General features: G+C 39.7%; 1 protein-coding gene across 4 annotated transcripts in view; it reads right to left on the bottom strand.

The window, feature by feature from the left end:
* ESRP2 (epithelial splicing regulatory protein 2) overlaps window positions 1–16867 on the bottom strand; it is a 42492-nt gene extending 25625 nt beyond the window's left edge. For all 4 annotated transcript variants that reach the window (XM_030956115.1, XM_030956113.1, XM_030956116.1 and 1 more), the window contains exons 1-3: window positions 16758–16867; window positions 16357–16509; window positions 15324–15452 (exon numbers count right to left, since the gene is read on the bottom strand). In XM_030956115.1, the coding sequence (XP_030811975.1) occupies window positions 15324–15452; window positions 16357–16491 (264 nt within the window). In that variant the 5' untranslated portion in view covers window positions 16492–16509; window positions 16758–16867. The remainder of the gene's footprint in view (window positions 1–15323; window positions 15453–16356; window positions 16510–16757) is intronic.
* Window positions 16868–19469: the final 2602 nt, after the last annotated feature.

Below are 19469 nucleotides of genomic sequence, written 5' to 3'. Positions count from 1 at the left end.
GTGATAACATTCAACATTGCAAACTCCTTTCCAGTGGAACAATCAACATGTCAAAACAATACTCTACTTTTCTTACCAAATGCCAGCAGCTTAAAGTGCCTTAGATCAACTGCCACAGGGTTGGCAGGCCTTGCTGGGAGCTTATTTAGAAACTCCTATTTTAAAACCAGCCTGTTTCAAACTTTGGGGTGTACTGCTCTGGAAGAGGGCAAGAAGACTGTGGGAAGAATAGTTAGGAGACATAAGCAATCTTTGTTATCCAAACCAGCTCAACTATGGCATGGGTTAACTGAGGAGAGGAGGGGGTAGCAGAGTGAGTGGGAAGATTCACTCAGGATCAGAGCACAGGGCAAAATAGTCCCAGAGGAATGACAGATATTTGAGATTAGCCTGAAGTAGCTTCTTTCACCTACAGGAGATATCTTCTAATTCTGCAGAGGCTGAGTATGAGAGGCATAGCTGTGCACCAGCTCTTGCTGCTATAGATTACACTGGACCCTCAAGTCTTTCAGGCAATAGGTACACGTAACACATGTGTCAAACATGTTAAAGCAGCTAGGGCAGACGTGTTTGTAAAGCCACATTGTTCAGCATAACAAGCCACACCAGTTAAGCAATTCAGCATTGCCCAGGAAAAGCCATCTTCAGCCTCCTTTCTTGCACCACAGATTTCAGGCAGCATTTCAAAAGCCAGCCTTGAAGCAGCATCCACCCAAATGGAGCAAGCACAGGACAAGTTAAGACCAGCACCAGATTTACATTACGTTTTTCTGTCTCACATGTTGAACAACCTGTCCGCAACTCTGTCATTTCATAAATTCCATCCCCATCTCCTTCACTCCACTAATAAAATCCATCTCAGCTATTTACCTGCTGTCATTCACCTTCATGCTGCCGTCCAAGCACGCCCCCACTTCAGCAGGCAAAGCTGCCCCACCTTAACACTGCCCCCACCAAGCTCACACACCCTGTCTGCCCTGCTCCTCTGCTCCTTCCACAGCACTCACACACTGCTAATTACCTGTTTGCATCTTGCAACCAGCCCTCATTCTGACTGCAAGAACCAGTCTATTAGCATCATCCTCCACCTTTCTTGCTTATTCCACCAGAGCAGTCTCTCCAGTAAAGCTCTGATGAGTCATTCCTTATTTAAAGGAATATGTTCAATAATTCCACACCAAGATTAAAAACTGAACAGAGGAAGAATCAAACAAGCTGCTCTGTATACTTGCCTCCACGAAACCTAAAACAGTTCTTAGAGAAAAGGTGGTGAGAGGGAAGGACAGACTTTGAACAGTAGTTTGAAAAACTGGCTAAACAGGATTTTGGTCATGTAGCTGAGAGTACAAAGAGATTGAAGAGACATGTTTTGCCAGCAGCAAAGCTGGATGAAAGCCAGCACAAGCTGCTGTGTTTTTTACTGATGAATCCCAAGGGACTAAAATAACAGCCCACTTTGTGTTGCCTTAAATATAGCTGAGCTAAGATGTAGATCTTGGAGAAACAAGAAGATTCTTCATTAAGCTTTTTCTACAGTTATGATGCATGAAAAACTAAAATAAACATCTGTCTATTTGGATAGTCTCATTTTCCTTACTAAAAATAGCTGTCATCCTTGAGAAAGGCCACTGCATCTGTGCTGTATCTGTGCCTGGCATAGTAATTAAACAGTGAGATAATTCAGGCACAGAATGCACCCATGCTGTCAAATAGAACTATTTCTAAAACACCATGGCACTCTGGGGGATTCTTTCTTCAAATCACCTCTGAGAAGTAACAGAAAATTCAGCTGCCCCTTATGCATCAGATTTCCAGCAGCTCCTAGTGAGTATTTAAAGCAGCATCCTTTCTTTTAGTCATGCACAGAATTTCTCTGTTTTTCTTCTTTTGGCCCTACTGACCCATCATAGCTAAGACAAAATAAAATCATCCACAGAGCTTCAGAATTAAAGGCATCCTTGCAGTTTAAGCAGGTCTGGGATGCCATGCTAAAGTATAACATAAAAATCCAGAAAACAGCTTAGCTTGTTGTCCACACTTAAGCTAGACTTGAATCTATTTTCAAGTAGAAAGATGAGTTATATTTATCAACATTCTTTGCACAAAGAATGGTCCTCACAGTGTAGGGATCTGGTTTCAAATCAGTAGTATCAACAGGATGTTACTAAACCGCCCAGAGTTTACAATTTGGTGATTGCAGATGAATACATGGTCAAGTTTCTGCCAGATCAGCATATCAAAAAGTGCTCATTTTTTCATCCATGCCATCTTTAGACTTGGGAGGGTGAACAGATCATATCTGGTCCAGTCAAAATTTGAGACATGAGACAGAGAGATGATAATTGATTTGGCTTAAAGCCTGTCAAAAGACTTTGAACAGGTTTAGTATGCTAGATTAGTGTTTTGCAAAAAAACCCCAAGTAAACAAAACAAAAACCACCAAAACAAACAAAATCCCTGACAATAAAACTTTTTCAGGAATGACAGTTTTTTGTCATTATTAAGAAGAAAACTTTCAGGAATAACTTAGAAGAAAAGTTATTTTGGTTCACTTAGGACTTACATTCTGATATATTCCCTTAGACTTAAAAATCCCTCATTACTAAAATGAAACTGCTCTAGAGAACATCCGTAAAGTACCCTGAGAAGAAAAAAGTTTTGTCTGAGGCACATAAATGTGTACTGCTTATACCTCCTTTGTGCAAACCTATGACTAAAGCCATACTGTTTATAACCATGGATGTTTTCCAGTCTAACCTGTATTTTAAAAAAATCATCATCACTTATTAGACATTACTGCAATTCACAACATTAGAGCTTTAAACTCTCAGGCTTTTGGTGTGAGTCATTCTTTGCTTGTAGCATTGAGCATATAACAATGATCAGTCTTCTTGGAAAACAAAGGATAATCTTCAAAAAGGTTTCACTGAAGATTTTCTATTCCCAGTTCTGTTTCAACAGGCAAAAGGCACTGCAGTTGTTGCCTCAAAGCCTGATTTTATGCTAAGTCCTCTACAATTTATTCCAGAGAACACCCAAACCCAATTATATATTTGCAGGCGTGGTTCCTGAAAGAAGATCTCCAGAAAATGAACAATGAAAGAAGCTGCTGAGAGAAGTTGCAGATTCTTCATCGTTGAAGACACCAAAGACCCAAGTGGCTGTGGTCTTTGGCAGCCTGCTCAAGTGTCCCTGCTTTCAGGGCTTGGGCTGGACAACATCTACAGGTGCCTTCCAACCTCAGCTGTTGTATGACTCCCCACACTCTGGACTCTTTTGCCCACTCTGCAGCTCCACCAAAGATCAGGACACCAATGGCACCACAGTGTGTACCTGAGGGGCTGGAGGTGCTTGGGAAAGGACACGTTTTCCAGGATGGGGGGAAGTGAAGGAGACCAAGAGTTGAGATGCAGCCAAATCTCATTAACAGAACCTGTCTGCCACTAAAACATAAACAAGATTGGAGCACCACTGAATCCTGAAGTTTGTCCAAAGACTTAAAGGGTCTAATACAGCATGAGAAAAGTCAGGAGTAACAAGCCATGGCTTTGCTATACAAGGCTTGCACACACACAACATACCATGACATGTCAGCCTAGGGAAATATTTTCACTTGGTCTTTGTGCCTCAGTTCATACACCCATGAGGGTTTCACATTTATTTACAATACTCTCCGTGAGCAGTCTTCTGCTCCTTCACTCTTCCAACCCTGGTGATAATGTCAGCCTTATCCATGCAGTGGAGGAATTTAAAGCATGTCAATACTACTGGGAGGTGCACAGACTGCATTTCAGCACTATTTACAGGTATGATAACCCTTTATTGTGCTGGGTAACTTTTTAAACAGAGAATCCTATAGTAAGCCCTTGCCTTTGTTCATCTGTTAACTGATATTCCACATGGCTGATAATGGATACATGGTGACCTTGTACTGAAATTGTATGGAAAGAAAAGAAAAAAGTGTAACCCCCAGTGTAGCCACAAGCTACAAATAACTTCTTTTTCCCTTCTAGCTAAACAGGGGTAAAAATATAATATTTATATACCATTCAGATGTAAACATGAAAAAGAAATCGCCCCTTGGTTTGAGTTCATTGCAGGGCAAACATGCAAGAGATGACAGAGGCAGCCCAGGTCCATTCACTAGAAATGTTCAAAAATAATATTGCCAGTTGATTTCTCCTATTAGGAGGAAGGCAATTATTTGCTCTACTGAACACTAATGCCTGAGATTATTTAGTGACTGCAGACTAGCTTGGACAAAAGCATGGGGTTCATTTCCAGCTTGCCAGAGAATCTAATTTTGCTCAGTATGACCAGTCAAGTTACATATCGTCTCATGCCTCTTGATAGCCTAGAAACTACATTAAATAACAGAAGGACCAATCAGTCACAAAGGCCACCATAAATGTACTCAAGAAAGACATTACACATCCAAAACCAGTTAGAGTACAGATCCATCTTGGAATTTGCAAGTGTAAGAGCAAATTTACCCTACTAACTCTCAAGGAGAGGCAGGATGTGGCACTGAGCTTCAAGCACTGGAGACTGCCTTCTTCTCAAGTACATTTTTCTGCTTCTTACACCTGATAATCTGCTGTCACTTTGTCTTCTTTCCTGAACAGAGGTCCAGACCAGGTGCTGCACACCCTGCTGCTTCTCTAGCTGTTCCAAAGCAGTTTCCTCCATAGCAGCTGCTTATTTAGGCAAACTCCTGTTGTTGCCTCTCACAGAAAGAAATTAATTATTTTCCACTCACGCTGTGCACAAAAGGCGACAACAGGGTCTCAGCTATCCTAGGCTTGGGGCTCTGCCATGAAATTCCAATCACAAATCTTCAAAAGAAGTAGCAGTTGAAAAACACAGAATTATGTTTTTAAGTGTATTTATGATACTCACTTTTATTTTTTACTTTGTTGGGAAGCTGAAGTTACAGGAAATAATACCACCTCGTCCTCCTTGTTGTCACCTCAAAGGTCTCTCAAGAAAGAAAGGCCTTCAGACACCTCTTATAATTACTGCAAGACTTCAAGGGGGGAAATGGAAAGTATTCTTCAAGTTTATTGCATCCTTTCACTCAATAAAACAGAGAAAATTCCTTTAAAATTCATTATACTCCTTCAGAATTAATAGAGGGACTGGCAACTTTAAACTTAGCTGGTGAGAGTAGCCTAGAGCTAATTTCCTGCATAAAAATAAGTTTGTTCAGCGCTGTTCAGCAAAAGGTGGAACATGAAATACAGAAACAGAGCAACAATTGTCATGGTTTGTCTGTCCAGTGATACTCTGTGGAGCAGAGAAAACAGACCATCGTTACTCAGGGCTGTGGTAAACTGTTTTAAAGATGAAACTTCCACATTATTTCTTTCTGTGGTTCATTTTAATTGGACCTGGGTCTTTGTGCAGCAAAGTAAACAATAGCTAACTAAATGCTTTAATTCTTCCTAGGAAAGAATGCAAACATCTAACTTTCTGCCATGACAAAGATCTGTCCAAGCCATGCTACTTGAGCACTTTATGACCATTTTTGATTAATTATTTCTTAGATGGAAGTTTGAAACACCAGACTTTTTGCATGCTTTCTAGCTATGGTATCTACAGCATCTAATTCAGGTAATGCATTAAGCATAAAAGGCAAGACCATGGCTCAGGCCATCTGAATGTCACAGCAATCAGGTCACAGGCTTTTATCTTCAAAAGCACAACCTGTTTTAATAAGAGAGTGTTGAAATATGCAGAGTCCTCCACAAATAAGCTACTTGAAGTTAGTCTTGTGTAAGATAAAGCACCCCAATCCAGCAACATAATTTCAGAGCTTGTGGCCTTACTTTACTACTACATTATGTGTCAGGAAACTGCTAAATAAAGAAACACTTACTGAGATAAAATGTTTTCACTTTAATTTAATCTGTGTGAAAGAGGCCATAGCTATCAAAACCAACAAAATAACACAAAAATATGCATACCTTGTAAAATACGTAATCATTTGTTAGCACAGATTATTCATAAGTCTGATTTTAAGCAAAAAGAAAATTTTGAATACTACTAATACAAAAAAATCCCTACTCTGTCAACCTTTTACCTACATTTCCAGCAGGTTTACAATGGTGCCTCAGAGTCCTCACAGGCTGCTTGCTATCAGCTCAACTCACAGAGCAAGTCATTACAGCCTGAAAGACAAGGTTGAACGTGCTTTCCAAATTCTAGGTTTTAATTAATGCCATGACTGCAACATTTCCCAAAGTCTTGATATAAGCACAAGCTCTCTCTCAGTGTTCTATACCTCCCCCACTCCCACTCACCTCTGTTTCAAGGACGAACTTTCATTAGCAATGTGATCTTTAGCACTGGCTCTATTGACTGTAATGCTTGGTACTGCTCTATTTACTCAACACTACCTCATTGTTTGTAGTGCAAGCTTAACCAGTTGTAGGAGAATAGCCAATGACTGCAAAATTAAAACATTTTTTTCTAGTAGGTTGTTTCTCAAGTTTTTTTTTTTTGTAGTAATACTCAGGGAAATAAAAAGATGAGGCAACACCAAAAGAATGAAGAGAAACTTATCATCCACAACCCAGTTTCCTGCATGATTTTCTCATACTCCTGCCTCTCCATTAAACTTGCACTGCAAGAATATCATAAGCATGGACTTTCCTGAGTAATTGCCTTGAAATCTATGAAGTATCTTTGCTTATATAAGAATCCAAGAGATTCTGGATCAAACCCTTACAAATATCAGCAAAAGAAAGTCAACCATTCTTAAATTGACTCTGCTTTGCTTTGTAAATGGGGGAGTGTTCCCTTTCTTGTACAAACATGCTTTCACAAATACATAAAGGACAAGTGGAATTAGATCCCTAAATCAGCTTGCCTTCAATCTCTCAAACTTTCAAGTTACAGATTAGGGCAAGCATCAAAAATTGGTAATGACTCATAAGGAAAAATGAGACTGAGATAAATAATAGTTATTAGATATGATTTTAGCAGTTCACAACTGAGTAATATCAAAATTTACACTTGGCCTTCCAAGGGATTCAGATCTGCCCCACACAGAACAAGGACATTAATGGTTACACAATTTGGATGTTGCTTCCTCTTACAGAGCTACATCCTCCCTTTCAGGTAAGTTACATCTTCCAAAGCAAGTTCCTTGTGACTGGAAAGACTTGACATGAGTTTGTCTGAATGTGAAGCAAGTCACAGCTTCTTGTGATCAAATCTTAGCATCTGAGACTTATAGAGAAAGGATGTTGATTTAGATTTCCTTTTGTTTCTTTAAGCATAACCACAAGAGCAGCAGTTTTCTTCTGCACTTCATATTTACAAGGTGCTATCTCACATGCTTTACAATAATATGAAGTCCTGTGTAAGTTTAATTCTGTTGTAAGAAATAACACTCAAGCTACCAATCAAGCAAACTGCAAAACTCTGTCACAGTCACATTCTTGTGACAATTATGTATTTCCAACTCTGTATCTCTCACAATCCCCCTCCAATCCAATGATATTTTATTCTAGAGAATCAGTGTGTTATACAATGTCTTGTGTATTTCTTAAGCTGCAAAGTTAACTTAAATCAACTTTCAGCTACAATAAGGTCTGGTTACACAGCAAAACTTCCATAGGGTTTTTTTCACTTTAATTTTCAAGTAACATTATTATAGTTCTACTTTCCTCTTAGTGCAACTCACTGCAACAGACTCATCAGGCAAGTAAACATCTTTACAGAAGTTACAGCAGAATTAATTTCACACACTGCCAATGTCAACCCAGCTCACTGTAATGTTAGAGTACCTGCTTACATTTCTCTAGAATAAGAGCCAGAGAATGGAAACCTCACTGATAAAGTTCTGATTTGAATTCAATAAGAATGATAACAAAATTCAGAGACTGTCCTAGACCTTTACCAACAGAACCTTTCATTTTAAGCTAAACAGGTGCCCAAAATCATCACAGGACCCAAGTTTTTGCAAGAAGGAATACAACTGTTTCTTAACCTTAAGTTTCTAACCAATATTTTAGTGTTAATAAAATATCCTTTTCTCAATCTTTTTTTGCCCACTGCAGCTCTGCAAAGAAAGGCAGCAGGAGGAAAGAGAAACCAAAATATTTTGAAATAGAAGTTAGGGGGAAGTGAGAGAGTTGGTTTTAGCTGTTTTGTTTTGTCTCTCATCAAAAGGGGTGATCATTTCAATTTCAATTCCCAATACCTTTTGCTTAATATTATCCCATAACTCACATCTACCTTCACAGCATGTGGATTTAATGAATGAGGGACAAATAAGCAAAACAGCTGTTTGTGAACAAAGCAGGAACAGAGGCTATTGTATAGAAGTACACTGGAGCAAGTTGTGAACAGTTTAAAGAACAGCACCACAGATTTATCAGAGCAAAGCACTGAAACATGGTTTGTAGAACAAACATGACTTCTGACTCAAGACTCTCCTAGAACACATGTCAAGGTGTCTTTCAGAGCATCAGTATTTCCTCCTTTTTATTGGAATAAGGTTGTAGCTAACAGAAAACATGATATCTCTGCAGGAAGGAAAAAACTTTCCCAGAGCAGAGAGGAGATGACAAAGACATGAATGTGAGGGAGAATTACTGTTTTTGTTTCTAATTAAGAGACATCAAATTTTCACTTTTAACCACAGAAATTGTAAAATGAGACAAGATTGACATTATGATGCTAAAAATTAATCTTTAATTGGCATTTTTAGTTCTGGCTACAGCACTGCTTTGCTAGCAGTATCAATTCCAGTAACTGTGCATCAGTCTGAAACCCAACTGCTCAGCAAAGAAGTGCTACAAGAGTTTGATAGAGACATTGCCCTCATTTGGCAGCACTCAGCTACCCAAGAACTTCATATATAACTGAAGAGTGTTGGTTTATTAAAAGGGGGGAAAAAAATCAAGTAAATCAACATACAGATTGAGGAAGTGTGCAGCCCTTTCAAAATGCTACGAGAGGAAGAGAGCAACAGCACAGTCTTGCAGACAAATCTACACAGAGTTTTTAAAGCTGCTTCCATGTTAACTTCAAGAACAGGTAGAAGTACTGCACACATAATTACTACCAAAATAATAGAATTCAAATCATAGTATCATTTATGTTGGACAAGATCACTGAGTCCTACCATTAACCTGTTGATGTTGACCACTAAACCATGTTGCTAAATGCCCCATCTACATGTTAAAATCCTTTATGCTTCTTTTATTCTTCAGCTACTTTTGAAAACCCTGACAATAATTCATTAACACATTTCCAGTGACTTTTTCAGTAGCTATTTAGAGCAAGTTAGAGGAAAGAAGTTCAAAGTCTCTGAGGATCATGCAATCCAGCAATCTTTGTATTGAAATGCTTCTACCCTCTATTTTGCTGTCTTTCAATGACATTTTAAAAAAATGCAAGAACAATTTCAAGAGAAATTCAAGTATTCAGACATATTATAGGTGTGGAAACATCCAACTGTATTAGTGACACAGTTTACAAACATGGCACAACATCACTCCCTGGGAAGACTGGCACCTCAAGCTGTTCTGAAAGCTGATAGTAAAGTTTATTTGTCCATATCTGCTAATCTCAGACTTGGTAATTAATTTTTACTGTTACACTTCACCAGAAAATGTGGCAACATCTGCTGTCACAAAAAAGTCTACTTATATCTTCAAATCACTGGGCCAAATTATTCACTTCTCATGAATATTGTCACTTCTAGTTTTAAGAGAAGATAGCCCAGCTTGCCAGGGCTACCATAATTTTATACCTGTAAGGAAAAGAATATGCAGCTTTAGACAAATTCTTTTACTAATTCTCTGCTCATTCAGAAGTGAAATGTACCTAAATACATGAACAAAGCAAGGGAACCTTCCTATTTCCTACAGGGAATACTTGAGGAATTCAGATAAAGTATTGCAGCTTTTGGAGAAGCTAAGGTCACTGTTTCCCACACAACATAACAGAACATAAGTGCTACCAATAACAAATGGATTCACATGATCTACATATGCATATTTCTGTATACACACATATATATATTTAATGTACATAACAGAAGAACTGTTTATGCTATCAAGCATTTTCTGAGTTTTTTGAGGGAACAGATTTGAGTGTTTCAAGAACAATGTAATGGGCTACAGACCTGGGTAGAACTGAGAATTTGTAAAGAGAAAAATAGTTTATCTAGGCCATCAACAATAGAATTGCAACTAAGGTTCTGAAAAAAAAAGTTAGCCATAGCTCAAAGAACAATAAAAATCCACACTGCAACATCCTACAGCTACAGGAAGCATTAGCACATCCTTAATTCCCCACAGAAAATACTGATGATATTCCAATAAGAAGTATGCAACATAATTTAAGCAATCCTCATCTACATTTCTCAGTGAAAATAGGGAGCTATTGGGTGTTAATAAATGTGAAAACTCTACATAAGGCTACCTGTACATAGGAAACTCAGCCCTCTGTAAGAGCAGGAGTCTATCTCTTACCTACCCTGAGAACCTGAAGGGCCTTCTGTCTATCAGGAAATCCTCATCACTCACTGCTGATGCCAAACCAAGGTCACAGTTTCACATAAATTGCTCAGTGCCCCACCTGTCTTAAAATGTTACCCTTCTTTCACCCACTCCTTAGTGCTATGGCTGCCCTTGGGAAAACTTCCTAATGTGCCGCATGAGCATCAGACAGAACCACTCCTAACCAGAGCTGCCTTCAGCTCCGAACAGTGCCCTGCTCCAGCTCAATCTGCAGCCCCAAAGACTTTTGTACAGGCAGAATGCAGGAGGGAGAGCCATGTAGCAGCACCTGCCTAAGTGAAAGGTGCCACTGAAGTGCTCAGGAGCAGAAACAGCTTAAGCTGGTATCGCCATCAAACATGTTGGATCATGAAAACACAACCAAAGGGTGTAGTTTCACAGGATGTGAGCTTGGACAGCAAAGCAGTTTTAGGTTCCCACCCCATCTGCTCATTTCAGTGATCCTGTTTACAGCACAGCTTCACAAAGGGTTTTACTGACACAACAAAAAGATGGCAAAGTCTGGTGTAGGGCCAGGGGAGAAGCTGGCTTCACTGCTGAAGCCAAATCTTGTGAAACGACACCGTAAGTGTTTGTTGTGGAAAGAACAGCCTGTCTGGTAACGCTTGCCAAAGATTCGCCAAACACCTGCTCCAAACCATCAGAACTCAGACCCAGCAAATACTCCAAACTCTGTTAGCAGTTTTATTGAGGTGATGCAGTCAACAAATAACCTGAAGTTGGAAGATCAACTGTAAGACTCAAAAAAAAAAGCTACCCTGCATTTTCAAATTTTTCTTCAGTTTGAAGACTGAGAGGTGTATTAAAAATAAAATTTAAAAATCATTTAACAAAAATGAAGATGTGACAGCTGGCAAGGGAGCCAAGAAAACTTTCTGCTAGCACTTTGTGAAGAAGAAGCTGCAGAACAAGTTTCTCTTAAAAAAAGGGTTGTAACCGGTTTATCAGGTTAGAGGAATTCATGAGGTCTTCCACCTCTCCCCCCATCCCATTTGTTTCCAAAAGCTCATTTAACCAGCTTGTTTCTTGCTGAATTTGCTGAAAATAAATTGCACCTGCAGCTCAGCTGGATGATCAATAGGCATCCAAACATGCTTGAGGGAACTGGCAATTTGCTATCACCTGATAAAGTGGCAACCACCCAGTATTTTCAATTTGAGCATTATTTAGGGGAGTAGTGGGGGTGAAAGGCCCAGCTTTGTCTCTCTCTGGATAAGAATATGAATCAAAATATTCACTGGTGTATCTGATTCAGTATATTCAATCAGCAAGACAAGGAGAGTCTTTTAAACAAATTTTTAATATTTTAATGTCAACCCATAAATTAAAATTGAATGTTTTTAGTAGGTCCAAAAGTAAAGCCAGGTCTCACATGAGAATGTCTCCCTTTTTATGCATACTGTTCAAAGAAAGATGGTAATTACAGCTAAATACTGCAGACAGTTCTCCCGCATTATTAGCTCTTCTTAGACATCCTTTTACAGGAAGACATGCAAATATTGCCTTGCAAAAGGAAAGTAACATGTCTTAAGGCAAGTCATGCTGATTCAGCCAGGTTTTCTATATGGGAGGGATTAAGAAATCCACAACACTTTCAACTTCATGGATGGGATCTTTAACTTAAGAGTCCCCGTGGCTACAATCATAGAAGCATATGAGGATGGCAGCTTTTTGATGACAGAGCAATGGGGCTGAGAGAAAGGCAAAGTTCATTTTCGTTTTGCTCTTAAAAGCAAGGTTCCATTCCTACAAGGTTTCAGAGAGCAACCTGAGAATAACTGCTCTCCCTTAAAAGCTTGCAAAGCGGGGAACTATAAAGCTACAGCAATTAACTAGAAAAATATAAATAACATGCTAAACAAGCCAGTCCTGTGATTTGAGGATCTGAACAATGAAACTGGCAAGAATGTCCCAGTCATGCAGGAAGAAAACTATTCCCTTTGGTAAGTAGTGTAGTTGATACATGTTTAGAGGCTTAGATCACAGGCTCAAGAGAGTTCCAAATACACACTTGAACAAGAGATCTCCCACTTTGTTAAATAAAAATCCTCAGTTTTCTACTCAGTAGCATTTTGCAACACCTCAGCAGCTGTAAGTTCACCATTACTGGTCTCACATCAGAGGTAAGTTATTAATGCCATTTTGAACTAAATACATCAAGCAAGGGGCTCCCAAAGGGCACACATTTTATAATTTCAGGTAACTATTTCCCTGGCATTTGTACATACTCCACCCCCACAAAGGAAAGCTATCACAACCCTGCACATCACCTATGAGAAAATACAGATGGACCCCATAACTGCAGTAGTACCTCTGGAATCAAATGCTTGTTACCCTGGACAAGTACAAAACCTTGCAACACAACATACAGAGCATATGCTGCAGCAAACAGCTTGGTTATTTGGGGGCAGTGTGCTTCAGGACTTTACCTTGTACAATTACAACAACCAAAATTTATTGATAAGGAACCCTATTTCAGAAAATTTCAAGACAAACTCAAGTAGTAAGCTGTGCAATATGTAACATTTTAAGAATATGAAGTAAAATTAAAAAGATGGATTATTTGATGAAGTGCCTGGTTAAAAGCAGAGTAAAGACTTGACCACAGACTACAGGCCTTTGGTAGACCCCATCATTGCTGGAAAGTGAATTATACAGCAATAGAAGGAGACTTTCTGTGGTCAGGGGAATAACTCCAGACCCACAGAAGCTGATCTGCTGTTTACCAGCTACAAATCATTGATTCAGAACCACAGAATGTTTGAAGTTGAAAGAGGCCTCTGAAGCATGGATAAAAGTTACAATGGATTTGTGCTCAGTGGTTCTCACTTCCCTCTACGTGTAGAGATTGGGAACCCAAGGCAAAAAACCAGAAGCAGGCACCAAAACTTTCATTACATGATTGAGATATGTGCTAAGGTGAGCAATTTTCAGCTGCATCATCAATTTTCTACCACAATCCAGGCAGGGTGTGGAAAGCTAATTTCATGTACTCTATAACATTATCTCAAATCAAGGTACAAGTCTACTTCCTTTTCCTCCTCCATTTCAAATAACCACTTGAACTACCTGTTGCTTTTGCTAATCAAAATGCTTAACTGAGAAAGAAAAAAAAACCTGTATGTGTTGTCACCTGATTCATCCTTAAAATACATGATGCAATTAAAATATCCGTGGATTTGTCTTCAAAAATGCAGAAAACAATTTACTAATAAAGAATATGGAGTTTTGCTTTTTGCCACCACTGCAAGTGGGAAGTTGAATTAATTCCCTCCTAATTCCCACAGGAGTCAGGACCAAGAGCAGAAGGGAGAAGAGTTTAGGTAAGGTGTGTTCCAGAAGACTTATGATGGAACTGGCCACATCACAACAGGCATCCAACAATTAACAGCAAAATCATTATTTAGTTGCATAGATATGCAAACAAAAAGGAAAAAAATTGTTGTTTTTCAAGAATCTCTACCCACCTACACACAAAGGTAGTATTTCCTTTTATTTGCTAAAGCAGACCCACCTACGGTGCAATTTACAGCAATAAGATACAATCTCTCATAAAGTATTGGGTATAATTAAAGTGTGTCTGTTATAAAGGTAAACAGAGTGTACTAGGCTAAGCTGTTCCAGATGTCTTTAGTGCAAGATCTGGGACAAGATCAAACCTGCAGCTGCACATTTTCTCAGGGGTTATTATGGAGCTTAAAAAAAAAAAAAAAAAAAAAAGAAAAAGAAAAAATCACCACTTGGTCCTGGATTCCAACTAAACAAATGCAAGCAGAACAAACGCCACTGCAGCCAATGCTGACAGATTTTAAGCCACATAGAAGTTACATGTTCAAAGACACTCCAGAGTGTAGTGTTAACCATGCAGTATCAAAGAGGGTTAGGACCAAGTCTGCCAGGTTATCTGTGTCACCAGAAATTACAGCAACATGAACCTGTTCTACTGCCTAAGCAAGTTTCTGCTGAAACACACCTACGAATGATTCAGACAAGGTGTGGAAAGGCAGGTTTATATGTTACACAAAAATGCACTATTGTATTTTTCCATTCAAGCACATTTCATGCATAGAAAAGACAGTCAAAGTAAGCAAACTTTTGGGAACTGCATTATGTGTGTACTATTTGCACTAAATTTTTTAAGTAGCTTAAGTCCACTTGAGCTGTAAGTATCATACAAATTTTAGATTTACTGTCTCAATGCGATATTAAACAAGACAAAGAGCAAAACTACAGACATCATAAAATAATCAAACCAATCACTTTATGATCCACTCATTTGTCTGGAAAAGAGTGATACACAACATATTGGATGTTACATTAAAGATTTTGAAGATTTCAGCTGATTTTAAGAATAACAAATGAGAAAAAGTTTTTCAATACATATTAGAGCAGTGAACCTGTAGATTAGAATGTACTATGTGAAGTTTGAAAGTTTGATTAGCACTACTTTATTAAGCAGGACTCTTACTGGCCTACTCTTTCAAAGCTTAAGAGAAACTTGGAATAAAAGTAGACCCATCAAAAAAAACCAGAAATCAGATCTTCCAAGGACTCACAGCATCAATTCAAATAATCTGGTATCATACACAACTGTTTCAGAATTATGGAGTTCCCATTTCAAATGGTTCAGGTCTCTTTTGGGTTAGCTTAAAAACAAGCATGAAAACTTGCTAGTGATTTCAAAGTGAAAGACAAAACTAAAATCTGTTTCCTTTTTCAAATCCATTAAATCTCATTCACAGGCTTCACTCTGAAGAGCCCCTGCTCCCAAAAGCAGCACCTCACCTGTTGAAGAACCCGGTCCAGTGGTTCAGCTTTGCCCAGTCCCTCTGGTGTTAAGCCACTGACTTCGCGACACTGGTCACTTAGGTCCAAGTTGTCTGCTTTCACCAGGGATTTGTGTAGTGTCCCTACCTAAAAACATTCAAGAAATTATGGACAAAAGTGAGGAACAATCGAAATAGCTCTTTCTAGCACTGTGTTGAGACTGCAGAAAAATCAGAAAGGTGCAGTATCACCTCCCGATAAATGCCAGGAGAAAACGCATTTGTCTATTTCACAAATCGAAACCTTTGGCCGCGGTTTCTCTCCCTCCCACCCCGGAGAGCCACGCATCCAAGCCCATTTTCATGGGAGGCCTTTTGCAGTTAGCGCAGACTTTTGCGGGAGTTGTTACGTACAAAGGGAAGATCACTTAATATTAAGGCAGTTTCGTGAATCCACTAATGAAATTGATAGTCCTGTTTATTTTATCAAAGCCCTTCATCTCTAGAGGGTTATTTATGATAGGGCTTTTGGGGACGAAAAAATACTAGAGATGGCTTTTAGGTTGGCCTAAGAATTAAAAGAAGTCAATATTATCTTAAAAGTTATCCAAACATCGGTTAAACAAACAAAAAGCAGGCCCAAAGGGTCCAGCGGTGACCGTGAGCCGGCTCCCAGGGAAGCGAGCACGCTCGGAGCCACTCGGGGGAACTTTTTGTTTAAAAGCTTCAAAAGTCCGTAGACATCCTCGAAGCTACACATGATTTAAGGCGGACGGGGCAGTGGGGTGTGGAAGCGGCCAAACTTTCTTGAAAAGTTACTCCTTCCCTGAAGACGGAACAAAAAGGATCTTCCCGAGCGAGCGGCCCGGGCAGGGGATGAGCCCCGGGCAGGGGATGAGCCCCGGGCAGGGGCCCCGCGCCCTCCCCTCCCCTCCGTTCCCTCGGTGCATTTGTGAAATGAACAAACGGCTCCGGGCAGGCGGCGATTCCCGGCACAGCCCGCTCGCCCCGCGCCGGGGAACGCGCCCTCGCCCCGGATATCGAAGCCATACCTTCTTGTTCTGTAGATCCACAACTTGCCACACCAAGAGAATTAGTTCCCTCTCATCCGAACCCAGTTTAGCCCCATATGCACCAGCTGTTGCCCCAAACAACACCACCAAAGAGTCACTGTGCGAAGCCGTCATGACCACAGGGGGAAACAACTACAATCAAAAGCAGAGGTCAAAAAAAAAAAGAGAGGGAAAAAAAAAAGCAAAAGAAAGACACACTAACAAACAAAAAAAAAAAATCACCCAAAAAAATCCCACAAGGCTCACCCCCTACCTCCAAGTAATCAAAGGGAAAAGGAGCGAACGAGAAGTCACAATATAAAGAGGAGAGAAAGAGCTATTTAGGATGTTGGGTGTTTGGAGAAAAAAAAAAACATGGAGAAAAAAGCTCCCATCTCTACCTGTTCCCGGTGATCTCCTTCCCGGGGCCGATTGGGAGGTGAAATTAGCAAACTGTGGGTTTCTCTCCCTCTGACATCATGGCAGCTCAGTCTGGGCTTGGGCTTTTTTTTTTTTTCTTCTCTTTTTTTTCCTCTCCTTCCCTCTTCCCCTTCCCCTCTCCTGAGTTACCTGCCCTTGATGCAGCTCATGTGACTCTAGTCAATCTCCCAAAGGGACAAGGCCATTGGGCCTCTGGAAAAGGTGTAGGAGGGACGGAGGGAGAATCAACGCCTGGCTGATCCGGCCTGATTGGTTTTTGAAGGAGATCAGAGGCAAACTCCCTCTCTCTGTTGAATTCTGCCCGCAGGAAGTGCCTCTACCTGCTTTCAGTTCAGCGGCTCCCGGCCGGCGCTGGGTGCGGGCTGTGCGCGCCCGGCGTGCGGGGCACTCGGGGCTCTGTGCGCTCCGACCCGCGCCCCGCTCGGCCAAATCTGAACAGTTTTCGTGGCTAAAATATAATCTATGACTTAGCATTGAATTCCACGAAAGAAAAGTCTTTACCTGCTTCTAAGTAATTGCCCTTTGTGCAGGTTGATGTGTGTGTATCCAGCTACCGACACCAACGCTAATGTGTAATGAAAGTGTAACATTCCAGAGGGATTTTTAAGGGCTATTACAGGCAGAGAGTACTTTGCAATTTGGGCCCTGTCTTTCATATAATTTGTAAAGATGGGTATTAGTGAAACAATTCTTTTTGTTTTGAGAAAGGATATATCTAGGAAGTTTTGCAAAAACACAGTGTAAAGACCTGCATTTTCCCCCCTACAAGTGCTCGATAAGGAGCTGTCTCCCGGGCATTAACTGCAGACCAAGGTGGGCAACTTTTCTCCACTCCTCTCTCCTCTTTCACTGGTGAGACTACAACGGGAAACACCACCTAGTTCAGCTGCTATGAAAACACTCCTGCTCAACAGCAGCAGCAATATTTGTAACATCGGGGACTGAGAAAATTTTCAGAGATATTTTCAAACTCAAATTGATTTTAAAGCAGAAAAAAAGATCAAAAGGCTTCTAAACTCTTTTGAAAGTTTTTTTTTTCTGCTGCCACCACGGATGAGTTACTAATGATTTTTAAAGGCCAAATGCTGCAAGTTAGACTAGTCATAATTATTCTTTTGTTTAATTAAGTCTTCAGTTTATATTTCGATATTAGTGTTGTGTTGAAACAGAGTTTTTACTGGATGAAAATTGGTACTGCTCTTTAGCTACTGACGTCTATCCTGGGAAAATGCAGAGCTGGGCATTTAACTGTGAATATCTGATGGCTTAAATTATTAAATCACATTTTCTCATCTTTCAACATTCCAATTTTATAATTGATTAATTAGAGCAGTTATTATGGACCTCCTTCTAGCAAGCACTGATTCCCAATCCAAACACCACCAGCAAGACTAATTCCATTTATTTCAGTAAAAACAAACTGCAGTTCAAGGATGCTGTCCAATGTGAGGTATCTTAGAATTCACGTGTTACAACTATTTGCCTGACAGAGGCCATGCAGGAAACCTTGCAAAGGTGCATCTCACTGAACATCACAAGACAGTTAAACACCTCTCAGTTGGTGTCTCTGCAGCTCACGCAGCTGCCTGAGAAGCAATCCTGGAAATACTTTGTTGCAGAAAGGGCAAATTCTTGAACAAAGTTGAAAACTTCAAGATGTAACATGTATATATTTATATATTCCAAATATTTTCAGCATTGTATTTTCAAGCATTGCTGAATTTATGCCACATCTACATTTTCCTCTGTCAATGCATTTCCAGAAGTACTTGGTAGAATAAAACCCCATTCATTTTCCTTCTGTTATATCCTTTGGATAGAGTGGTAATGAAACAATGTAACAGACTGTTATTGAGTGTAAAGACTGAAGTCTTTAATAAGGACCATAAAAATGACTGCAAGTGTGAGAACTGTTCTTTTCCCAACCTGTTCCCCTCCTCCCAACCTCACACATATATATGGAGGTGTTTGGAGAGAGGCAGTGTTTGTACAGATAAGTGTAAACACGGATTAAGTGTAAATACAGATTTTAACTGTAGCTATGTTCACAGTAAAAAAACCAGGCTGCGCCAATTTAGCTGTCTTCATGAGGATGTCATTTTGTAGCCCTAATATGTGAATGCTTCATACATAATGGGATTTTAATTAGCAGATTTCTATAGAAGATCATACACATGATAAATTCTTGGCCAGGTTGACACATATGCTCACAGGCTCCAGTGAACTGGCTCAGAGAATGCCAATACATATGTAGTAGTCTTTAGGATCTAATGTGAAAGAAAAATGGTTGTAATTCACTCAGAGCAACATGTCAGATTAAAGAAATCCTCCTCAAATCAATGCCAAAGACCCTTGAAAATTGCTTGGAAATCTACACGTGGTATTGAAGGCTGGTGAGCCCAAAATCTTCTATGCTTTTTACAATTATATTAGTTCATCTCATAAAACGTAGCCTCTCTTCATAGAAAGCCCATCTGGTTTCTACTTTTAGACTGTCTTGACTCATATAATTCTACTGTTATTAATTTATCTGAGCTATTCTAGCTAAATGAATTTAAAACATATCCTAAAACGTTTAAAAAAAAAACCCTTAAATAAATGCTGGCCTTCCTGCAATATCGCACATTTGAAAGCATCAGATTATGCAACTGGCTTTTCATTCATCTTCTATC

Source organism: Camarhynchus parvulus, chromosome 11 (assembly GCF_901933205.1).
Source record: "Camarhynchus parvulus chromosome 11, STF_HiC, whole genome shotgun sequence".
Lineage (NCBI taxonomy): Eukaryota > Metazoa > Chordata > Aves > Passeriformes > Thraupidae > Camarhynchus > Camarhynchus parvulus.
Note: the sequence above shows the minus strand (reverse complement) of the source record. Positions and strands in the feature narration are given on the sequence as shown.